The 24,483-nt window shown below is 44.5% G+C and overlaps 3 protein-coding genes across 6 annotated transcripts in view; 2 read left to right on the plus strand and 1 right to left on the minus strand.

Moving 5' to 3' along the window:
• The first annotated feature begins 1 nt into the window (after position 1).
• capn5a (calpain 5a) lies at positions 2-22,779 on the plus strand. Its single transcript, XM_012836244.3, has 13 exons — positions 2-520; positions 2,736-2,908; positions 7,553-7,684; positions 13,596-13,804; positions 13,998-14,190; positions 15,056-15,249; positions 17,196-17,273; positions 17,521-17,716; positions 17,971-18,093; positions 18,295-18,491; positions 19,043-19,164; positions 19,412-19,548; positions 21,076-22,779. Exons 2-13 carry the CDS (start codon positions 2,744-2,746, stop codon positions 21,256-21,258), a joined length of 1,929 nt encoding a protein of 642 aa, XP_012691698.1. The 5' UTR covers positions 2-520; positions 2,736-2,743; the 3' UTR covers positions 21,259-22,779.
• On the minus strand, positions 12,062-12,767 carry ompa (olfactory marker protein a). The gene has a single exon (XM_031573469.2). The coding sequence runs from the start codon at positions 12,679-12,681 to the stop codon at positions 12,196-12,198; it is 486 nt and encodes a 161-aa protein (XP_031429329.1). The 5' UTR covers positions 12,682-12,767; the 3' UTR covers positions 12,062-12,195.
• Positions 22,780-23,311: 532 nt separating the features above from the next.
• myo7aa (myosin VIIAa) overlaps positions 23,312-24,483 on the plus strand; it is a 34,689-nt gene continuing 33,517 nt past the window's right edge. For 3 of the 4 annotated variants that reach the window (XM_031573475.2, XM_031573474.2, XM_012836232.3), the window contains exon 1: positions 23,313-23,549. The gene's annotated coding sequence lies outside the window, so the exon portion shown is untranslated. Of the gene's footprint in view, positions 23,550-24,483 lie in introns of all 4 variants that reach the window. The other variant, XM_031573477.2, reaches the window with a different exon arrangement.

A 24,483-nucleotide genomic window follows, 5' to 3' on the forward strand; every position in this document is an offset into this window, starting at 1 on the left:
TCAGTGCCAGTCGTTACTCGTCCGTTCGAAACGTGTACATTTTGCTGGGAGGCTGTAACATTTGTTTTCAATTAGCCCACCCTAGTCACCCTAATGGTCAACTGATTGGTATGGTTTTGCCGCTGATGAAATAAGATTTGTATAGTTCTACTGGCTCTCATGTGGATCTTATTTGTAATTGAGTTCGCGAAATGAAGGCTTCTGCAAGGTGCATTTAAAGCGTGAGTAAACAAATCTGAGCGTAACATGTCCAGCAAATATGGCCAATTACGCCCCGTCCTCGATTTTATCTTAAAGTGTAAAGACAGCGTAATTCCGAGGAAATAGCACATGCTCAGTTGTGGAAGACTCTGCAAGCGGGCTCCTCCCTTGTGGGTAAAAAAAAGCAAAAACAAATTGAACAGAAGGGAAGACGGCTCGCACTGCAGAACAGGCAGCAGCTTTGGGACCACGCAAAGGCCGTTGTCGGATTTCCCCGAGGGACGAGGAAACATAGGCTAAAAGTGGAATAAGGAACGGGGTGAGTCTACAAGATACCTCACAGCGAGGCACAACACTATTTTACTGTTAGCATTGTGCAGCATATCTTCTGCTCACCTATAACACTTTTCTTCCCACACATTCAGATTGGCAATCTTTCGGTGCCTCTCCACCTCTTGTATTACATATTTGTGGATGATATTGTACACGTTCACGGTTCAGCTAATCGTTTTTGGCATGCTTGTCTCTGTCGTCAATGCTGTTTGGACGAACACATTGTCGATCCCCTAAAATTCAGCATTCTCTCACTTAAGGTATTAAAAATAAGCATTCACATATCTAGTTAGTAAGAGCTTGCACCCTGACATGAAACGTAACGTAGGCTACATCTTATGGTCAGATTTGATTTGTATCCAGATGGGATTGTATCCATAACGTTGCGGTATAGTAGCAGTGGACCCCCTTTGATGGATGGCACTGGAGTACGCTTCAGTGTTGTGGTTACCCTTACAGTTTCTCTTGTACAGTAATGCATGTCACTAGCGTTTGCTTGATTTGATAACAGTGAGTGAAAGCCAAATGGTCATGAGGAGTAGACAGTGCTATTGCAGAATGTAAATGTAAAGCTGGTTGGCTGTTGTCCACCCAGGGCACCCCCTTGCTAAGATTTTATAGCCATGGTTACGGCTTCAGGTTATTAGCCTTCGAATACAAGCACACAATACAGGCACATGATCAGTGAGAGCAGGAACTCAATAGCTCTTAGCTCAACCCCAGAGGACCTCTCTGGCTCAAGGAGTTGATTTCGGAAGTATTGGTCTTTATAATTAGGCTTCACCACAGTAAATAAGAGAGCATAAGATGACCTTAGGCACGTCTCCGTAGGACCAAGGAGGAGAGGATGCTAAACTTGCCAATAAGACTTATAGCCAGACAGTCTTCTAATGTAAACACAGAGACTGATCATTTACCTTGACTATTTTAGCCTTGTGTTAAGTTTCTGTTTACAAACTCTCCTTGCAGTTATACATGCCAGATTTGCTACTCTACTACTGATGTAATACTTGTTTAGGTTTCAGATTCCACTAGAACCTGAAACTCCAGTCTTCTTTAAGTATTAGCACAAAACCCATCTGTAAACATATTCCGCAGAGTAGTTTCAATTTATATTTGAAGAACAGGCTCTATAAAATATTGTCTCTACGACTAACCACATTACCAGAACACCTGGCTGTCATTAGTTACTCTGTATCCCTGCTTATAAGTGTCTGGAGTTAGCACTTCTGAAAGGCAACATAATCCTAACGTTGTTTCCTCATCAGTTCTGATGAACATATCTGAATTACTCTACGGAAATGCATTAGCACACATTAATAATACTGTAGAGCTGCAAAAAGTTTTCCTTCACTTTTTCTCACCCTTGTCTCTTGACTGCAGTTCATGTCAAGAGTGGAGACAATGAATTCGTTCTCTAGTCAAGGAAACGGTATAAAATGGAAGCTGCTCAGAGAGAAAAAACACATTATCCTCCTCTCCCCAGGAATGTCTCTAATTATGGACACACCACAGAGAGTGCCCTGGTTTGAATCAGTGACTGTTCATATGACGCCTAAGTTTGGCCCATTACAGAATACAGCACAGGTTTCTGCATGTATTGTGTCTTGATCTGTCATCTTAATAAAATAAAATACAAAATTGATTAATGTTTAATGCCCATTATCTTGTGGTCAGCTGACACTGGGATTCATCTGTAGTAAATAGCTAAAAGCTTCAGTGCTGTTGAATATGTAAGTGCAGATCTTAGATTTTTGGTATGATATCTGAAACAGCGTTCCCGTAGACCCTAAAATTACCCCGGAAATATCTTTCCCATACTGCAGAACTGTAGCGGTCGTTCTCTTCTTTTACCTGGTTTGTGTACCGCTTGGTTTCCTGTTCAGAAGTGGTGCATCGCTGGCTTTTGCTGAAATGCTGGAAACATGTAGTGAAGAGGGTGCATGTCATGCCAAAACTAAAATGTGTGGGCTCCCACACTGGCAAGAGGAAAAATCTTGGGGGAAAAACCCACAGTTGTAGCCAACCAGAACAACACTTGAGCATGTTTCTCTCCGGGGAAGTTCCTCTGTTTTATCAGAGCCATTCAAAACTCAGGCTAGAGAGTGGCCTGTGTGTTTCTAGTGCTCCTCACTGTCAGGGGAACCCCAAAGCACGAGTTGCTCTAGACACGTGTCTGCCGTCTGTCTGTTGCCTCACAGGTGGCAGTATGTTTTCCTCGATCAAGGGCTTTGAGGGCCAGCAGTACTCGGCCTTGAAAAGCCAGTGCCAACAGAACGGGAGTCTGTTTGAGGACCCCCTCTTCGCTCCGACAGACGAGTCCCTGTTCTACCAGGGGAACCGCATCGGCAGAGTCCACTGGAAGAGGCCAAAGGTGAGTGTGCTCCCGTTCCCCCGATGGGAAGCTTTCTGTTGGCCCAGAGGCTTGTTTTTTTTACATCATGTTATTATTATCTATTTGAAGGGTGGCACATTTAACAAGTTAAAATGGTCGATCAGATCAGATCAGACCATTTGAAGAGTATTGGGTTCACAAAGTGGATTGGGTAGGTAAGTGAGTGGTCATCTTTAAATGTGCATGTTTGCACGAGTCCTCGACCTTTACCCAGGGCTTGCTCTTAAAAATAGCACCCATAAATTGTTCATCCAACCATTCAGACCTGAGATCAAGTGTATTTACAATCCGCTCATTTATGATTGGAAGGGGACTGTTTGGTTTTCCTTGCCCTTTGGCTCGGGTCACGACTAACAGTGGCGCGCAATATGTCACCTCTCTTCATCTGGGAGACCTTTTTGTTACACATGTTTTAAATGTTCACACAGGGAAACCGGTGGTACACAAACAGGATATGTCAAAATGGCAGAAAACAGGGGCAGTTGAAACTTTGGCAGCCACTGAATCCCAACCCTGTTCAAATACCGGTGTGTTAGTGTTTCAGGTCAGAGGTAGAGGCAAAGACAAACAGACTGCCGTGCAAAGGGACACGTATCTTAGTGATCTCACCCAAATGTTTACATTCTTTAAAAGTTTTAAGTTTGGGTAGTTGATCAGTTGCAGTGACCAAACGGAATCCAAGCCCTGTGGCAGTGTATGCAGTTTAGTTTCGACAGATGGAACTTAAGGAGTTTCCACCCTCTGATTTTTAAAACAATGATATTTCCTTTGTAGACATCACATGTTTTTTTTTAATCTCGGAGCCAAATGTACCAATTCCTTTTGTCTCATTTCCTCTGATAAGCTAAGAAGCTCTCAGCCTTTGAGAGTTATCAAACAAGCCTTTGTGGTTAGCTGTCGAGGTCATGATCTTATCATTTAGAGACTGTTGCTCTTTAGAGGAACAGACATGTGGGTTTGGGTAGGGGTCACTTATACAGCATCTGTACTTGAACTTCAGACCATTGCTTCTTCTAGTTCTTAGTCAGTTACATTGAACAGTATGGGAATATCCATCGTGAGCAGGGTGATGCTTCAACTGTGAAGCCTTTCCTACTTTCCATTACTATCAGGAAGAAGAGTTATTGTGATACTATAGTTTGACCTCAAAATAAGCAATAAATAATGTTTTATAAGTGAATGTGTTATTACTGTCCCCCTAAAGCAATGTGAATTGCAAGTGCTGTTTTGCATGAGAAGGCCTTCCTACTCTCATGTGCTGCTTCCTGTGGGCTGTTTCTCCACCCTTACATCACAATGAGCAAATGTGTCATCACTGTGTACATGATAGGTGAAAATTCACCCTAGTTACCTCAGGACTCCGGAGCTGCATATAAGTATATTTATTAGACAAACAACAATTGCAATCGGGCTCACTCCCAGCACAAGGCTGAAAGTGAAGCAATGATAAACACATCGCACAAGGTTTATATAGACAGAAGTTTAGCGTTCAGCAGGGATAACCACGTGGTGGATTTCTGACGTCCGAGGCAAGGATGGAAGTTTTGCACAAGATTGGAAGAAGCACAGTTCGACCCTTCTTATCACCTCTGGTCTAAACATGCTCTTGTACATATGCAGACTAAGTGGCACCTAATAATCTAAGTTACACACGCACACAGAAAAGCCATGTTCCTGCTTTCATAAGCACATGATTCATACAAGGAATATATTAATACAAGGCACTTGATTCATATATTCTTAAGTCATTAACAGTGCTTGGAAATGATCTCCATCAGTGTACATAGGCGTTTGCTCCAAATGCCTTTAATATCCACATATTTAGAGAGAGAGAGAGATGTCCAGTCTCTAGAGTGGTGATGAGGGCATAAATAAGGGTTTCAGTGTGACACATGATTGCATCAGTAATATTGTAATAGAAGTCTCATCCGGTGTGAAAGGGATATCCAGTCACAACGTTTTCGTTCGATTTTTTCGTTTTATTTTCAAGATGATTTAGTCTTCAAGGTGCCCTGCTACATCAGGATAAAAAGACATATCTGGTGTAAGCTGCAGTACTGAGTAAGGTGTGGTGATTAAAGCGAAACCTCAGACCTAACACATTTTGGAACTTAAATGGCTAATCCCCAACACACTCTATGAGCCTGCTGCCATTTTGTTGTTTTGGTGTTATCAGTTAGGCTGTGAGAAACTGGCTGTTAATTGGCCGGGCAACAGCATGATATTTCCTGCACAGTGGCATTGAATAGAAAGATATTCTCTCTAAAATCTAAACATTAACGATTCCTTTTTGTATTCTCTTCAGAAAACAAGTGAACAGAGGCTTCTACCAACAGTCAAGAGTCATACTGCGATAAAGATAGTGCCGACACAAATATTGCCAGGCACAACAGTCAAGCAGTTTAGTGCAATGTCAGGGCATTTTGGACGTATGACATGGGCACACAGCATTCTGGGTATTTTGTCAGCTGAAGTCGCTGTCAACTATGTCAACAAACGTATGTTTCTTTGGGAATATCTAATGCACACAATGAAATGGCAGCAGAATTGCTAAGTATATCATGGGTTAGGGTTGGGTTTTTCTAAATGCAGTAGAGTGTGTTTGTGTGTGTTAAAGGTGGATAAGTACTGTAGACAGAGCTTTGTTACCGAACTCAACAGGTGGACCAATATATCCCTTTCGGTGTTCCCTCCAAAAACCCTCCCCCAAGCACATGGACTCACAAATCAGAGTCCGAAGAATTCCTAGAAGCCCAAATCACCATATCATCAGTCAATGGAACTGGATGTGAAACAACAGCAGCTGTGTATATGTTACATAGACAGGATGCATTGCTCTCCTAATACTTCCTGTTACCACAGTAGTTGTACTTAATACTTCCTTCGTGCTTCCTAGGTCTGATTTAGCAGCACAATAGATGGACAAAGAAACAGTATTTGTACCCATTAATCTACACTGGTGCACTTTGAGATGATCTGGCCAACTGTGACTGGTTGGAATGAGACATTAAACCCATTGCCTATATGTCGGACCATATTTTTTGCTCAGTTGTTTGGCTCCAGATTCGAAAGGGTTTTGGATACTTGTCTGTGTTATTGAATGTCTGTTATGACTTTGGAGGTTTTGTGAGTTTTGGTTTGGATATGAAAAAAAAGGAAAAAAAAGAAGTTAGCCATTTGTGGTTCATCTTGGAGCCATACATCAGTAGGGCTTTCCTGCTAATCAGACATGTAGAGCTAAGATTTGCCAAACTACAGACGACTGGATGGCATAACTCTGGTTTCTACAAGCAAATCAAGTCATGACTAATATACACACCAAAAACACTTCAGCACTACAGCAGCTCAGTCAGAGCTTAAATATGTATTGAAGGCGGCACAGGGTAACAGTTGTTTATAGTGTGCGTGCAGTCACTCCCTTAGTGAGCATATAGTCACTCCCTTAGTGAGCATATAGTCACTCTTTTGTCGTCAGTTTCACAGCTGCTACTGTGCTGTACTGGGCAGTCTCCTCTCAGTCTATGAAGGTGAAAGAGAGAGCGTGGGTTAGACAAAAAGAGAAAAAAAAAGAAAGAGGGAGAGAATTGTCTGGCAGTAAAAGGTCTTGTCTGAAGCACCATGAAGTGAGGATCATGTGTGTGCTGTTCCACTGGTCCACTGTGCGACAATGACGGCCAGTGTGTGTGAGAGGGCAGGAGTGAGGGACGAGCGTGGAGAACGAGGCGGCCGCCTACGCTCCCACTGACTCTGTCAGGCTTCCAGGGAGACCATTAGGGAGGAGGAAGGAAGCAAATGATAAAAAAGCAGTGCATCATGGACAATCAGAAATGACATTATGATCGCTGATATTCACATTTAGGACTTGCTGTTATTGAAAGTGGCTGACAGCACACTCAGAGAACATAATTTATTCTGTTTTGCAGTTGCTTTGTTTGTGCTTGTGGTCAGTAACAGACATGGGGATTGGCCATGGTCAGGGCACTGTATTAGTCATCCTTGCACACCGACTAATGATGATCTGAAAAGCCTCAGTATGTGGTTTCCATGTGATGTTTAAGTGCTTTGTGTGTGTGTTCCTCCAGCCTTGTTCATACTCGGATGTGTGCACAGCAAAGGTTGCTTCAGATGATCTGCCTGTGTGTGTGTGTGAATTCTCTACAGAGTTGTCCTCCAGAGTTGTCCTGTCATTCACTTCCCTCTTTGATTTCCTGTGTGAGGTGAGAGCCAGGTACCTCCTGACCTGCCTCCACCTCTGTTTGAAGGCGTAAGTCGATTAAGCTGTGCTTACAGCGTCCCTCTGCAAAGCCCTGAGCGGTTTGGGCGTGTCCCACCCCCAACGTGTGCATGTTTGGGTGTAACCTGCTTATTATCTGTTCTTGTGGTGTCAGTCATGGGCACCAGCCAAAACATGCCCTGGCACTGTGCTGTGGGGATATTCCTGGGAAAACCATGGAACCATGAAAGCTAAAGGATCCTGACTACACGTGGTTCTGGATGGTGTAAAACAGATACTACAACTCATTTAGTTACCTTTCATCTATTTAGTGTGGACCTTGTGATGTACAATCTCTCTCCCCTGTGGTGACTCTGCTGCCCCCCCCCCCCTCTCTCTGTCTCTGTCAGGAGCTGTGTGATGACCCGCACCTGTTTGTGGATGGGATCAGCGCTCACGACCTGCACCAGGGCCAGCTGGGTAACTGCTGGTTTGTGGCAGCGTGCTCGAGCTTGGCTTCCAGAGAGTCGCTGTGGCAGAAAGTAAGTAAGTCATGTGGATGGATTTTTCGGTTGTGTGTTTGTGTGTCGGGTGTGCTTTTATCCGTGTGGGTGTGACTGAACTGAGGCCAAAGACACTGTGTGGGTCCTTATGTGTTACTACAGTGTGTTGATGCATCTGTTTTTGGGATGTGTTGCCATAGCAGCAGTATCTGCTCCCAGTAAGGGGAAGTGGTAATTCATGTATGAGTTTGTGAGGGTTGTGTGCGTCTGTCCGTGTGTGTGTGTGTGTGTGTGTGTGTGTGTGTGTGTGTATGCATGAGAGAGAGAGAGAGAGACATTGCTTTTGTGTTAACACTGCATGTGTTTATAAGTAGACAGCCTTATCCTGGTTTTGGGATTGGTCAAGGATATGGTGCGTGTGCTGGATGTGGATGACTTTGCAGGTTCTCACTGTATGGGTTTTTGTAATGGAGGATTACTGAAGCGGCCAAATGTCAATAAAAGTTAATGATACCTCTAAGGAGGGGTCTTGACATTAGTACTAGGAAGCCCTCAATCTCACTGAAAGAAGAAGTGAAATACCAACTATAGAACAGACGGAAGAAGAGAATAAACAGAAGAGTGAAGAAATACTGAAACACAATTTCCATGAATCACAGATTCTCCAGTGAGCATGGTGTTCGTAGTTCATAGTAGATGATGAGTTGTTTTTTCCATGTGCACCACCCCCAGTCTCCAGTGTCCACAATAGCCATGTCATAAAATCGGTTGGCCAGTGGTAGAAGTAGCATACATTATGGATGCTCTCACTAATTAAGATGTTTATATCCACAACATAGATCAATGGGTAAAAAATATTGATTAGTAATGCCTTTCCCCAAAAATAACAGATTTACTGGTGACCAATATGTTAGGACCCGTTTCATTTTCTATAAACTGACATGGGTCTTGGCCAGACCGAAGTGTAGCATCGACTTCATAAATACGTTTGAGGAAGTCTTGTGTTCGTGCACATCCTCTCTTTCAAAGGCAGAACAATCCCAGCCAGCCTGTGTTTCGCGGAGCCTGTTTCCGTTACCAAGTGCAGCGTGGCTCCCATGTCGTGTGGGCGTGTGAGCCCAGGGAGAGCAAGTTTGTCAGGAGTCCATTTCCTGCCATCGGTCGCCTGCAGAGGAAGCAGCTGCTGCGCTGTGTGTTCTCTGAGTGTCCTAATGACACACGGGGGAGAGGGAATCCAAGTCCGCAGTGCAGGCCTGGAGCTTCATTCTCCCATTTACATTTATCACCTTTGTGTGTGTGTGTGTGTCTGTGTGTGTGTGTTTGTGAAGCCAACTTGTGCAATGTTTTCTTCAAATACCTCAGCTACCTCAAATACCTCAAATGTTTGATATGCAGGTCAGTCCATTGTTCTCTGGTGCAGACAACACCTACTGTGTATGCGTTCTCATTCATTATTAATCAGATTTGTTTCATTGTAGGCAGTGACAGGCTCTGACAATGGAAAAAATGTGCCCCCCTTCCTCAATTAGTTAACCTGAAATAGTATAGCATTTAGACATATTTAACTTTATTAGATCAGAGCTCTTGTTTAAAACATTTAAACATTTTGAACTACTCACTGGGTGATCAGTCCATACAATGTTCATGTAAAGCACATGTCCGTTAAGTTACTATCCTTTCTAACACATAGGCTAAACGGTAGGCCCTTATACAATTACAAAGTAGGCTATAAACTCATCACCAGATGTGTTCCTTATAGGATATAGGATATATAAGAGACACTGCCATACAAAATTTGACCTGTAGTTGTTTTTTCACCTGGAACCCGTGTCCAACCCCCGCATCCCGGGGGCCCGCCACACACTTTGGTAACTATGGTAACTTTGTGCACTAAATGAACCCAGCCCAATGTTTGGGCATTGTATTCAAGTGACATGATCTGCTCGCAACAAAGATATTCCTTGTTGAAGAATGTTGGATGTTTAAAATTCTTGAGGCTGACAAACTTTGTCACTGCATTGTAGATTTTCACACACAGCCTAGCTGTATTGCAGAAGATCTCCTCTGAGAAAACCTTATCATGTTTTGTAAGACCACAAATGTATCGCTGCATTGCTAATGCGAGATGAAGTCCCCTGCTGAATCAGAATCTGGGCTGAATAGAACCTTTCCAGATGTCTTGCAGTTGCTTCAGAAAATAAATTGCATGAATTCCTGAGTGTATTTGTATTCAGACTGAAGACAGATTGCCACTTATTTCCTTGAACTCATCTTGTTTTGTCTCTGTGGCAGTGCCTCGTGAAGAATTCTATTCAGCTTCTGGCTCAGTCAGAGAAAAAGATACAGGCTTTTATTCTTCTCAGTGGAAATAGCTGATGCAAGATGGTGTGAGCAGTGCCTTATTGGGTTCCATTTTGGATCAGTATTATTGCCCAGGGCAACCTCACAATGAGGTTACTATGGTTCTCAGAATTGTGACCTCAAGCAGTAGTTTATCCTTTATTAGTTCCAAGCTAAGATCCCTACCCACCTCTGGGACTACTGGGAATGCTTTGTTGTGGAGATGTGTTGGTTGAAGTGGAAAATGTTTTGTCACTGGAGTTGGGATTCAGGGCTTAGTATAGCCTCCCAGATCGTCCCACTAACCTGTGTGTGTGTGTGTGTGTGTGTGTGTGTGTGTGTGTGTGTGTGTGTGTGTCTTTGTGTGTGTGTGTGTGTGTGTGTGTATGTGTGTATGTGTGTGTGCAGGTTTCCAAGTATTATTAAACATTCTCATTAAAACTCTTCCCCTTCACTCCCTCCTCCCCTTCCCCCTTTAAACCTGCCATCTTTATTTAGTTATTTTCCTCCTTCTCTCTCTCTCTCTCTGGGGCAGATGTACTAACCGTTTGCACTTTCTACAGACTGGAGAAGTGGCTACTGTTTACGCTGCTCTCTCTGACGTATATGTGCCCCTCAGTCTTCCACCCTTCTTTCCTCTATCTCTACCTCCCGAGGCTCCTGTGTGCATTCCTCCTCTTCCAGAACCCTCCTTCCCTCCCGGGGTCTCATTAGCGGCGTCTCTTTAGCGGGTCCGTAAAGCGGAGGCACACATCCTCCGTGGCCCTCCTGTCGTTGTCACACACACGCGCCAGTAGAGGCTTCGTCATCAGCACACGCGCGCCGTGGAGCGCAAGCAGTGCCACAGTGTGCTTTTAAGCATGGCTGAGAGGAGGCTCGCTGCAACCTGGGGAACAGGCAGTTTTAACATTCAGTGTTGCACCAAATTGTCTGTTGATGTTAAGAGTCTTTCTGGCATATACTTCAGTCAGGCAATCTGTAGCCTTTTTAGCATTCTTCCAGCATGTACAGTAAGTGGGCTTACTTACATCCTCGCACTTGTTTTGGGTGTGCACTGATTAAGAATAGTAGTGTCATGGCCATGTGTTTAGTTTGTTGTCAACAACAGTATTGATGCCAGTTCAGGAGGTGAAGGTTGCATCACAGAGTTATGCAGGGCGCCTTGTTCGTCAATCACTTGTATCAATAAGCTAACTAGCATCTAGTTCAACAAACAGCCGGGGGAAATGTCAAGGACTTCATAACTTGACTCAGAATCTGCCGTTTATCAGTGTATTTGAGCTGTTTGGTATTTATTAATGCATATTTGTAATTGGTCCTGCAGAGATGCCGTCTGTTTCCAGAGTGGGACAGTATGTCCCCAGTGTGTCAGCCTGAGGATGATGACAACAAGTAACGATTGATCTCTGAGCTGCTGGCTGCTAGTGATGGCAAAGCTGCTGACCCTCTATACACTAATCAGAGGCTGGGAGAGGGGAGTCAGACTGCACCCTACATAGCAGAGGATGTGTGCACATACACACACACACAAACACACACACACACACACACACACACACACACACACACACACACACACAGACACTTGCACGTAAACCACGGAAAGGAGGATGAGACAGAAAAATAGTCTTTTAATTAGCAGTGTCGAACATTACATATTCTCTGATGGTTTCTGTTTTAGGTATACATTACTCTCCTACAGTGTATATAGCCATACATTGCTGTCATGACAATTGCTTTGGCATTGTACAAGAATTACACAAATACATTTTTTTTTTAATTTACATCAGGAAAGGTCCTTGGATTAATGAAATTAAATGAAGTTGTTCGAGTTGTCTGAATCAGCCTGATTAATATTAGATTGCAGTCTAATATCAGATTAGACTGCGCTCACCCAGGAACAGGAAATTCAAGATTCAAGTATGGTCAAGCACAAATTAAAATATTTTGGTACTGCTACCACAAATAAACTAAAGTAGGATCATTTAAAAGCATTATAAAGTAATTTTCACAGTACACTTTTAACAGGCATAGCTGGCAATATTTTTGTGGAAATCTGTACTGAAAGGGTATTACTAAAGAAGCAGAAGCAGAAGCAGAAGCAGATGGACGTTATGAGCCTTAGCCATAGTGGTTTACTAGCTGTGAACTGTGCCCGTTGAGCTGGACTGCAGGAGCCCATTTTAGGGTTCTGGCTCTAGTTCTGGTGGCTAACCTGAGTTGGGCTTGAAGATCACAGAGCAGCTGATGTTGGCCTTCTGGGCACCCTCCTTGAAAGCGAGCAGAAAGTACATCGTCTTGCGCACCTTGGCCAGCTCGGCTATCCGCTCCCCGAACTCCTGGATGTCGGCCTCCAGGCACTTGAGCGGCGACTCGTCGGGGTCCCCGGCCGAGCGCCAGAACTGGCCGGTGGGCTCCATCAGCTGCCGCGTCATCAGGTTGGTCAGGTCCGGCGTCCACAGCTGCGAGATGCCGGTGACCGACAGGCGCCCAGGGCCCTTCATGCTTACGCTCCAGTTGCAGAAGGTGAGGTCCTGCGTAGAGAAGTCCAGACGGTAGACGCCCTCGTAGGGCAGCAGCAGGCGCTCGCCATCCTGCCTCTTCTGGCTCTTCTGCTGCAGCGACTGCGCCCGCAGGCGCATTATCTTCGTCAGCTGCAGGTCCTCCACAAAGGCCAGCTCCAACTCCGAGACCATGGCTCTCTCTCTTCTCTTGCTTACTCTCTCTCTCTCAGCGGCAGCAGGCAGTGCAGGACGATGCTTTTCCGACGCGATGGCTGGTCTGAATGGATCCCTGGCGCTCGTTCTCTGCCTGTTTTTCCAATCCCCACCCGCCCGCTCTACCCCCGTCGCTGTCTCCCTCCCATTAGTTCCCGAGGGCAGAAAGGCTCATTTAGTTTGGGACGTTATTGATTGTGTCACATCATGCAGCAGGGTGTGTGTGTGTGTGTGTCTGTGTTCATGTGTGTCTCTTTGTGTGTACATGTGTGTGTGGGCGTGTGGGTGTGTATGTGGAATGTGTCTAGAGCAAATAATTTCAGTGGGAAACAGGGATTCACGCTTGGTGGTGTGTCTGTGTGTTCATGTGTTGGAGTGCTAGGCAACGGATGCTAATGACGTAAAGAAAAAGAAATCTGAAACGAATGGGATTCCCGAAGGGTGTTTGCAGCCAATTAGAGGTTTATACCTGGTGTACTTGTGTATGAGGTAAAGGGCTGAGGGAATTACATGTATGATGTGGATGAGAGACTTCATAAGTTTTATGTTGTCTCTGATGTCAGGTTATCTAAAACTAATGTAGATGCAAAGTTTTCAGGTTTGTATACACAGAATGCCATTTTGAACTCACATGCTTTAAGGATTGACATAGTAATAGTTGTCTGCTTTGTATTGAACGCCGGCGACTCATCATTCAATAGCCCACTTTCTCATTAATTGCTTTTGTCTCATACACTGAGGCGAGTGCATTGTGTAACTCTTTGGGGTTGACTGGGGCCATAGGCAAGCGAGACTGCTCACCATGCAAGGTTGTGGAAATAACACAACATCAGATCTACGTGCTCTTCCCAATGATGACAAGCACTTCTGCCACACCATGTTTGTGTTTTCAGGTAATTCCTGACTGGAAGGAACAGGAGTGGGATACGGAAAAGCCGCAATCCTATGCCGGAATTTTCCACTTCCGGTTCTGGCGCTTTGGCGAGTGGGTGGACGTGGTTATTGATGACCGGCTGCCGACCGTTGACGGAAACCTGGTCTACTGCCACTCCAATGACAGCAATGAGTTTTGGAGTGCCCTGGTGGAGAAGGCCTATGCCAAGTAAGTCAGTGGCCTAGTTTGCAAGTTGTTGAACAGTAATGAAGTGAGCGCAACATAGTTTTATTTTGGATGTATATAGGTAGAACTTTAAATAGAATAACTGTAATCAGCTTGGTGACACATTGTGAAAATATTCAAGTTAAATAGTCAGAATCCATCACAATATACAGCCTTGTTTGTCCCTTACTATCAGGTTGTACGGCTGCTATGAAGCGCTGGATGGAGGAAACACGGCCGATGCACTGGTGGACTTTACGGGGGGTGTCTCTGAGCCCATGGACCTGGATGAGGGGCAGTTTTCCACCGACGAGGCCGCCTGTAACGAGCTGTTTGAGCGTGTGCTGAAGGTCCACAACCGTGGCGGACTCATCAGCTGCTCCATACGGGTAAGAGGGACACACCAGAGACAGAGGGACAGCACACAGAAGCAGTCTACTATATGTACCATCGTCCATGTGGCCCTGTAGAGCATCTCAACACACGGCATCAGCTTAGTGAGGAGGGCCTCATTGCATGTTTGCTGTGTGTGCTTGTGAGTATGTCTGTTATGTCTGAGTATGTCTGAGTATGTCTGTTATGTCTGAGTATGTCTGTTATGCCTGTTGTGCCTGTTGTGCCTGTTATGCCTTTTATGTCTGTTATGCCTGAGTATGACTGTTCAATGTAGCTAAGTCTGATGGCAACACAGGGGGTTATGTGTTGCATATAACGTCTGCATACATTAAATATTCTATTATTTTAGCGCACTCTGTGGAGAACCCTACAGTTTGTCACTTCAGTTGCTAGCACAGTGTTGGAGGAAGTGGTTGTTTGTGTGATTGGGTGGTTAGAGGTAATTTTAGTGTTTTGGGTCTCAGCTATATTCTTCTTGTTCTTTTTGCTGACTGCTTTATACAGGCCTTTTACTGCAGTATTGTGTATTGGTGTGAGTGAGTGAGTAGCCTGTAATTTCCTGAGGCCTGGCACTCAGGCCGCTGGAGCTGACAGGTGTGTTTTGGCAAGACGGACAAGGTCAGCACAGCTAATTGAGCTTCATAGCGTAACTCCATCTGAGCTCCGCTGGCAGCCTGCTCATTAGCAAATCCAATTGCCTCCGCTCAATTAAACAGACGCTTGAGAATCCAACATTTGTCCACTCCCCCCCCCTGTACACACAAAACAATTGCAAGACAAAGTCATGTGGTTCACGTCGTAGTGGCGCAAGAAGGAAGAGGTTCTAAGAATAGCCGCCTGGCCCTCCTTGTCTCCTAGGCAACCACTTCTGCCGACATGGAGGCGCGTCTGTCCTGCGGCCTGGTGAAAGGTCACGCCTACGGTGTGACAGACGTGCGCAAGGTGAGGCTGGGCCATGGTCTGCTGGCTTACTTCAAGTCTGAGAAGCTCTCCATGATCCGCATGAGGAACCCTTGGGGAGAGAGGGAGTGGAACGGGCCCTGGAGTGACAGGTGAGGACACTGCCCCCTAGAGTGCAGGAGGGTGTTAAACAAGAGCAGGTGTCTGCCTTGGCTGGATATCTGTGTTTACATTTACATTTACATTTAGTCATTTAGCAGACGCTTTTGTCCAAAGCGACGTACAAGGGAGAGAATATTCAAGCTACGAGCAATAGAACCTGGTGTAACAATAAATAAATACTTTACATTAGAAATATAACAAAATGAAATAAAAAGAAAGAAAGAGTGCAGAAGTGTAACTGCTGTAATTGCAAGTTACGCACTAGTCGAAGTGCCAGTTAGGACGGGAAGTGCTCTCTGAAGAGTTGGGTCTTCAAAAGCTTCTTAAAGGTAGAGAGGGACGCCCCTGCTCTGGTAGTGCTGGGTAGTTCATTCCACCAACGTGGAACTACAAATGAGAATAGTCTGGACTGCCGTACTTGCACAGACGGCAGTGCCAAACGACGCTCACTAGAAGAGCGCAGCATCCTGGGTGTAACATTTGCCCTTACAAGAGCATTTAGGTAGGTGGGAGCAGAACCATCGAGCACTCTGTAGGCAAGCATAAGTGACTTGAACTTATTTTACACTTACTTATTAAGTGTTGAGCAAAACCTGTCAAATTTGGGACAAGGACTTGGACAAAGTGAAATATGGTGTGCTTGTTTGTTTGTTTTTTAGTGCTCTTACTGGGATAACTCAGTAATTGTGCTTTGTGAAATGTCTTTCTTAACAATATGAACTAAAAACAATCTAATGTTAAGAGACCTGTAATTTGAGCTCCAAATGCTGCCCTTTGATTCGTTTATTAACAGAGAAATGTATTGGCATGAAGGCCCGGGCAGTGACTAGGGTGTGCAGAGTCAAAGCTAAGAAGTAAGCAGTGGAGGGAGCTCACAGGCTGTCAGGATCTATAGTCATCACGCTCTCTGAACCCTTTCCCCCGATCTCATCACGCTTGGCATAGTGGGAATATCTCAGCTTCTCACGCTGGTTTACTGCCACCTGCTGGCTGTAATCGTTGTCAGGGAAACAAATCAAATCTTCAGTCTCCAGGGCTTCTGAGAAGTGCACACATATGTGCATACACAAACTTATCTGAAAATGATCGGAAATAGACCATGGTTTTGAAGGGAATGTATTATTTTTTTTATAATTATTAGTTGCCTTACTAATATCTTGTGGCTTTTAATAAATGACAGGAGTTAGCTAATTTCACTAATAACCTCAAGCAAGGAAGATCATGATGTGTGAAACTCATTCAAAGCCCTTAGGCCCCCAGCCTACACAGCCCTTGTCTGATGGTTGCATTATCATAAACACAGCTTGGGCTTAAAGGTGCACTAGGTGGTTTTTTTTTCCAAGTCACGAAATAAATGCTTTGAGATTTATAGTAATTCTGTAATATGGAGGAAAAGATGAAATGTTCCACTACTGCTGTATATTCTTCATTCCATTGCTTGTCAGGTGTTTTTTGTATTTGTTTATGTTTTAAATAAGATAAAGATAACAAGATAAACAAGAAAGAATATAAACAAGGCCAGAGGCAGAGAAATAAGAATCAAATAAATAGCAGCATTGGGAAATGCTCTGTTATCATGCCTTCAGAATGACACAATTCTTGTTTGTAAGCATTTATTCCTTGCCAACTAAAGTGCGGCGCCTTTATTGTCTGGAGTATCGACTGGTCTTCGGCCAGGTTGAGTTTGCTGAATGTCAGCCCCCGGGCGGTAGAGCAGGTAGCCTTAATCATGTCTGAAAAATCAAGACGGCGCACTCTCCTCATCTGGGGCCCCTGCTCTGTCATCCAAGCCTTAAATGATTAAGGAGGCGAAATCTGATTCCAGACCAGCCGCAGCCCTCATAACTTACCACATTAATTATACATAAAAGCTTTCAGATGCCTAATACTCAACCTCCCCTCTGCTGCCTGCCTCATCTGTTTGTGTGTGTGCTAGTTCTGAAGAGTGGCAGAAAGTGAGCAAGAGTGAGCGAGAGAAGCTGGGAGTGACCGTAGAGGACGACGGGGAATTCTGGTGAGTACATGTGTCAAATATTGGTCTTATTAGTTGACACTAGGAATCTCTAGTCCCCCCCTGGATGAATTTGTTGAATGTTCTCTACCATCCCTGGTGGCATGCCATGTGTCAGACCCTCCCCTGTGATCCATGTGTTTGTCCCTGTGGTTTTTCAATGATCCTCAAAAGTTAACGGCTGCTCCTCCTCCTCCTCGCTCCTCCTGCCTTTCCACCCCTCCCCATGCATCCTGTCCTCTGACCCTAGGATGAACTTTGAGGACTTCTGTAAGTACTTCACCGATCTGATCCTGTGTCGGCTCATCAACACCTCCTACCTGAGCATCCACAAGACCTGGGAGGAGGCGGTGGTGCACGGCTCCTGGAGTCCCCATGCCGACCTGCGGCGGAGCCGCTCAGGGGGCTGCATCAACCACAAAGCTACCTACCTACAGAACCCACAGGTACAACAGCGCTCTCTCTGTATCTCTCTCTCTCTCTCTCTCTCTACCTACCTACAGAACCCACAGGTACAACAGCGCTCTCTCTGTATCTCTCTCTCTCTCTCCACCTACCTACAGAACCCACAGGTACAACAGCGCTCTCTCTGTGTCTCTCTCTCTCTCTCTCTCTCTCTCTCTCTCTCTCTCTCTCTGTATCTCTCAAAAGAGCCAATCAACTTGCATTAATAATGTATCTGTTTATTTTCTCCCTCTAGTATGTGTTTGACGTGACGAAGATTGAGGATGAGGTGTTGATATGCCTCCAGCAGAGAGACCGTAGAGCCCGGCCCAGCGAGGGCAAAGGGGAGAACCTGGCCATCGGTTTCGACATCCACAGGGTGCGCTGCTCTGATATCCTCTGATTACAGTGGACTCCTCATACTCATCCTCCACTATGAGCGCTCAATGAACACTCATCTCTACCTCAGTGTTCCCAAATCAGCTACTGCTGTGAGAGGATCCCATGTGATATAAACAGACCCAGTGTTTGCATAGCCGATTCATCTGCAACCGGTTGATACCTTTTTTTTCTCCACTAGGTGGAGCTAAACAGGAAGTATCGCATGCACATCACCCAGCAGAAGGTGGGCAGCTCCGTCTACATCAACTCCCGCTGCGTGTTCCTTCGGCAAGACCTGAAGGAAGGTCGTTACGTCATCATCCCCACGACCTTTGACCCCGGCATGCAGGGGAATTTCCTGCTGCGTCTCTTCACCGACGTGCCGGCAGACTGCAGGTGGGTCTGCACCGCTGAGCTCTCTCTCCAGATGTCTCTGACTCGGCACTCCATGGTGATGATCTGCTCATTGATTACACTGTATAAACATTGTATTGCACTGTATTGTACGTTCTATAAACCTCTGAAGAGTCTATCAAAGGTTTATCTATTTATTTATATGCGTGGTGGAATTGGTCTAACTCATTGTTCTGTATATTGTCACTATATAGTATATACTATACACTATATATAGTGTTGGTAATTTTGTTGAATCCTCATTCTTATTTGGTTAAGTATACAAATTTGTCTAATGTGATTTTTAACAACAATCTAAGTTAGAGATTATCCTCAAAAGTCTGACTCCTGGATTTGGATCATCCTCTGTCATATCCCCTCGATGTGTGTGTGTGTGTGTGTGTGTGTGTGTGTGTGTGTGTGTGTGTGTGTGTGTGTGTGTGTGTGTGTGTGTGTGTGTGTGTGTGTGTGTGTGTGTGTGTGTGTGTGTGTGTGTGTGTGTGTGTGTGTGTGTGTGTGTGTGTGTGTGTGTGTGTGTGTGTGTGTGTCCTTAGAGAGCTGACGCTAGATGAGCCTCCCCAGACATGCTGGTCAGGCTTGTGTGGTTACCCTCAGCTGGTCACTCAGGTCCATGTGATTGCTGCTGATGGACTCCGGGCCCAGGACTCAGATGGAGGTAGAGTAGAGCGCCCTCTTCTGGACACATGTGATTATATTACTGTAGTAATAATGAATACATGTTGAAGGATTATCTTGCATGGAATGTTTGGCTTGTGACATAGGCTACATTCCACACTATCCACTGGTGTTTGGTTTACTAACTAAATAATCTTGATATGGGCAGAAAAAATATAATTTAAAATATGTGTGAATTGTACACAACTACACACTTTAGTCCTTATGGAGTGTGCATGTGATTTCAGCCTCAGACCCGTACGTGATCATCCGCTGTGAGGGAGAGAAGGTGCGCTCACCAGTGTTCAAGGACACGTGCAGCCCCCAGTTTGATGTCAAGGGACTTTTCTACAGGAAGAAGGCCAAAGAGGAAGTTCTCGTAGAGGTGTGTTTCTCTCTCTGTCTGCCAGGGCCTTTCCAAAACCACCCACTACATCAGGGGTGGGCAATTCATTTCCCCAAGGGGCCACATGAGATAGTGGGAGTGTTGTGGAGGGCCGGACCAATAGGCTGAACTCAATTCTGCTCAATATAAGTTGTATCTCTTTATAAAAAAAAACATTAAATTGTATGGTTTTGATTAACTGCTACTGGTAAGAGTAGATGTTGCATTTAGGCTATCAAAAAAATGTGGTGCAGGCATAGTAAAAACGCCAACATTATTTAATCAACATGTAATCAACATTCACCAAAACTATTTTGAAAATGAGCATGTTTTTGCAGTTTTAAAGGTGTTCCCAGACGACCAATACACATGGCACACACACACACACGAGAGCAAGCTTGTAATGCAATAGTATAAGTATACAAATTAATAGTAATATCAATTTTTATCAGCGCAAATGGTCGCAGGCACGCCCACACGCACGAATGTAGGCCTACGGAAATAAAAAAATATCCCGCAAACATACGGTTACTTGCCAAAACAATAGAAGACATTTCTCCAAAATACCTCTTTTTAATGATTTTGTTGCCGTTTAGTTCTTCACGCAAATGCGAAGCAACCCACCTTCTGACTTCAAGTTTCAATGACTTTCAGTTACGTTAAATGACCGGACTACTTGCGTTGCGGAATGATATGAAAGATGTGAATTAGAACACACAAAACCCGTTGCCAATGACAGCAGTCATACATTTTTCGCAGCAGTGAATATAAATAAACTGCAAACGTTGGGATGGCCCATTCAAATCAACGGAACTTTTTGGAACATTCTGAAGAGCCGTATAATAAATACAGGTATTTACGTTTGATTCCTTATTTACAATTGACCTCCGCGGGCCGCACAGGGACAGCCAACGGGCCGCACTTTGCCCAGGTCTGCACTACATCCTCTCCCTACTCATCTCCTCTCGGCTTGCGCTTTCACGTGGAAGGAGCGTCATATTAACTGCTATCCTAAAGCAATTATCACAGAGTGGAAATGGGTTATAAAAACCTCCAACAGCGAGTCTGGATTCACCATCTGGACTGTGTCCATTCAGCACCTACATATTAACAGCAAAAGCATTCAAACATCTTGAGGATAAAAAAAAGTAGACATCATGTGTGGGTCTTCATATTACCGTGTAAGGAAAAGTGAACGTAAATAAAACATGAAATTCAGCTCCACACGCACATATTGAAAGGAGTGAAGAGGAAAGAAATACGGTTTCCAGTATTTTTGGTGTTAATATTTATAACGTTCTTTATTTTTTTTAAAAGAGCTGATACATTTATTTTTTCTGTTGAGAAATACAAACTCGTGGTGTGGTAGGAGTGGAGAGGGTCTGGTTTTAGAAAGGCCCTCATTCTGTGTGTACATGTGTGATTTAAATGTATCTATACTGTTACTTGTCATTTCCTTTTGCCATTTCAGTAATAACTCTTGTAATTCTCTTCTCCCCCTCTTCCACTCTCTTTCTCTGCTGACAGATTTGGAACCACAATATCATCAAAGATTCCTTCCTGGGTCAGGTGGCTCTTAAGGCCGACCCCAATGACCAACAGCTGCAACACACTGTTCATCTGCGCGACCGTGGCAACCAGCAGAGTAGCGACCTCCCTGGCACTCTCACTGTTCGTCTTCTGACCAGCGACGTCCTTACCAACATCTGAGTCCTGTGGCACACATTTACACACACACACACACATACATACACACACATACATATCATCGTCTTCATCATCATTATCTACATCCATTTCCTTTCTACGCTACTCTCTTTTAGAAATGGTGGCAGCACATGGACTTAATCACAATGCCTTCCCAACAAGGTCTCTTTCCATTGAAAACGAATGAGCTGTTGTTCCTGCTGCGCCACCAACTTTTACATTCAAAGACAATTTCGTCAGTGTTGTCCTCATGGGCACAGGAAGCATGCCAAAATAGAGTGTCATTGCCAACAAGGAAGACTGGACGTTTGAGTGTCCGTTTGAGAAGAACGACTTTTACAATGTCATGTTTGCCAAACATTTCCTTATACCGAGGCTATGTTTTCATTTGTTTACGTATCCGAGTTGTGTAGCTACTTGTCGAAGCGATGTACGGGACCAAAGAGTGTCGCGCAGGGTTAAAAAAAAAAAAAAAACGTCTCCCTGCTACAACTGCCTCAGTTGTTTGCCAAGTGCTTACCACAGCTTATCTTTGTACCTTACCACAGAAGTACCTGATCCCCTCCGGCATGCAGGCCTGCGCTGGATTAATGTGCAGTTCAGTTCTCAGGGCCTCTTTTCTGGGGCCAGTGGCTCGAGGTTCCCCTGACCAATGGACACAATGTGAGGCCGTGCAGATTTACCGAGGGGGCTTTTTTTTGGGGGGGGGGTGGGAGGGTTTGCGTACAGTCCGGATGTTATGTTTGCAACCTTGGTGAATGAATGTTCAAGAAGTCTTTTCTGTCCGAGTCTTGCTCCTCTCCCTCAGTTGTTTCCTCTCATTCGGAGGCTGAAGAAGGAAGCGTGTGCCATAGCAGAAGGCGCTCACCGAGAGCAGTTAGAGTTAGTATGTTGGTGTCATGTGATGAGTAGGTTGTAATATTTCAGTACAGCTAGATAAATTGACTATGAAATTGGCATATTTGCAGTTTTTATTGTCGTGGTTTTATCATGGTTTTTCCAACCATGTGTCGAATGAAGAAATGCATGCAAGATGACTACTTATATGAAATGGCTTACAGGCTTGGCCTAAGCATATGTGGAAAAGCCTGTTTACACATATAAACAACTGCTTTTGTTTACAAAGGAGTGAGTTATTGTTAACTTTCAGCGGAAACTCCTGTACTGCATATATAGTTTGTAGTTTACATTATGGGCAAAGATAAATGTGTATATCTGTTAATGATTATGATTATGATTTCACTCATAGTGACTGGGGCTGGACATCATTTCTTTGCCATTTGTGATTTATATGTTTAAATTAAAAAAAATGTATTTCTTCTTTTATGGGGATTTTATAATTTTTTTAGCTTGTTTTACTTTATATTGTGTTTTGTATGTCACAATTGTGTACATTATAATCTCAGTATTTATTTTTTACTCTTATATGTGCATCAGTATCAATCAAGTCCAGCGAGCTGGTTAGTCCTAATAAACAAAAATACAAACATGGGATGCTAATTTCTGTGCCCTGTTTTCACAAAATGTTGCATTTTGTTTTTATTGTATTTTTCACGTTGTAAAACCAGAGTTGACAGTTAACAAAGAATTCTTTCTCTCTAGTCTTTCAAATGCAGTACGTGCTTTGAGTAATTGACCAGTGAACTTACAAGCGTCTGTTCTTGTTAGTCACATTTCCACTTGGGCCTTATCCTCCCAGGTTCCTGTTCAGCCAGGATATTGGGGTCGTAGGACCTGCACAGCTTTCTGTGCACTCTAACATCACTGCTAGAACTGCACCATAAGGGTCGATGATGCGTAAGAATTACAAGTGAAATTGCAACCCTAACAGAAGGCGAAGCCATGACCTTTTCCACACAACACAATCAGGAAGGAGGGGTTAATTAGCTGTGTGTGTGTGTGTGTGTATGTCACAGTTAGAAAATGTGGTTTCTCATTTGAGAATGATGGATTGACCTCCTACACTGCATGCACCCCACTGAGATCTCTCTCTCCCTCTCTTTCTCTTCCTCCCTCTCTTTCTCTCCGCGTGCCTGCCCTGACCCCTCCCTCTCCTGAGAGGGATCAGTGGCAGTGAATGAGACAGGGCTGCCGTGTCACTCGTAATACCTCAGAGCAGCAGCAGCAAGTGCCCGTGTGGCCTCCCGCACACATCAAACACACACTCGCATACACACACATAGGCTCACACAGTTCTCGCACCGATGGTCGGCAGTCTTCTCACCTGAGTGGAAATAACGGGACCCACTGCAGATCCCCAAGGAGGAGAGGCAGTTTTTCAGAATAGTGGAGAGGTAAGTGGCTCGTCGAAAGGACTTACTTGGGCATGGCGGTTCCTTAAGGCTTAAATCTCCTTATAGCCGGGCAACACCTCCCCCTCCCTCTGTCTCACCCGGCATAGCCAGTGCCCGGTCTCAAAGGTCTGGTAGCTATTCTGCCTATGGAGGATTTGACTTTCTTCTGGGGGGGATCTCCACAAGTGATGGCTCATCGTGCTTTTAAAAGAGCTGGTGGTTGTAGGCATATATTGTATGTAAGGAACGGGTGGTTAGAAGTTCTTGTGTATGTGTATCTGTCTCATTGATCTTAGAGCACTGCCCCTTTCATCTTCTGTGTGATATTAGCTGCTCACGGTGTCAGTGTCGGGGGTGGTCACATGGTGAGGGGAGCATTTGTGGGATTGTTATGAAACTTTCTCAAATTTAGAACTCTGCCAAATGACCGCCTGAAGCGCTGTGGCAGGGAGCTATTCTAGTCATGCCCAACATCTCAGGGCTACAGGTCGCACACGCACACCTGCCCTGCAAACCTCATTGGAAACTTCTTGGAGTCACCTGAGTTGCCAATTGCGATCAAAGAGAACCATGCTAGTCTACAGTGTTTCATGTATGAGAATTGGAAGTATAGCCAATCCACGGTAGGGAATACCCAGATGATCAGTGCCTAAAACTGCTTATTTGTGTTTGTCTTACAATTGTCTTTTGTCAATATGCCCAGTATGCTGCGTCCATGCTCATCCCCTATGTTGTTTTGTAAATATTATTTGAATCTATTTCCATATGAACTTTCTCTGTCTTTATGTAAATTATTGGGAACTGTGTGGATATTTCCGTACACTCAGGTGGTCTGAACTTAGATGGTAATGATTAACTGTCAACAGGCAGGTCATGACTGTTTTTATCCTGTGGCTACTATGAAAAAGTGCTTACAGTGACTTTTAGTTTGTGT

The sequence above is a fragment of the Clupea harengus genome, chromosome 9 (assembly GCF_900700415.2).
Source record: "Clupea harengus chromosome 9, Ch_v2.0.2, whole genome shotgun sequence".
NCBI lineage: Eukaryota > Metazoa > Chordata > Actinopteri > Clupeiformes > Clupeidae > Clupea > Clupea harengus.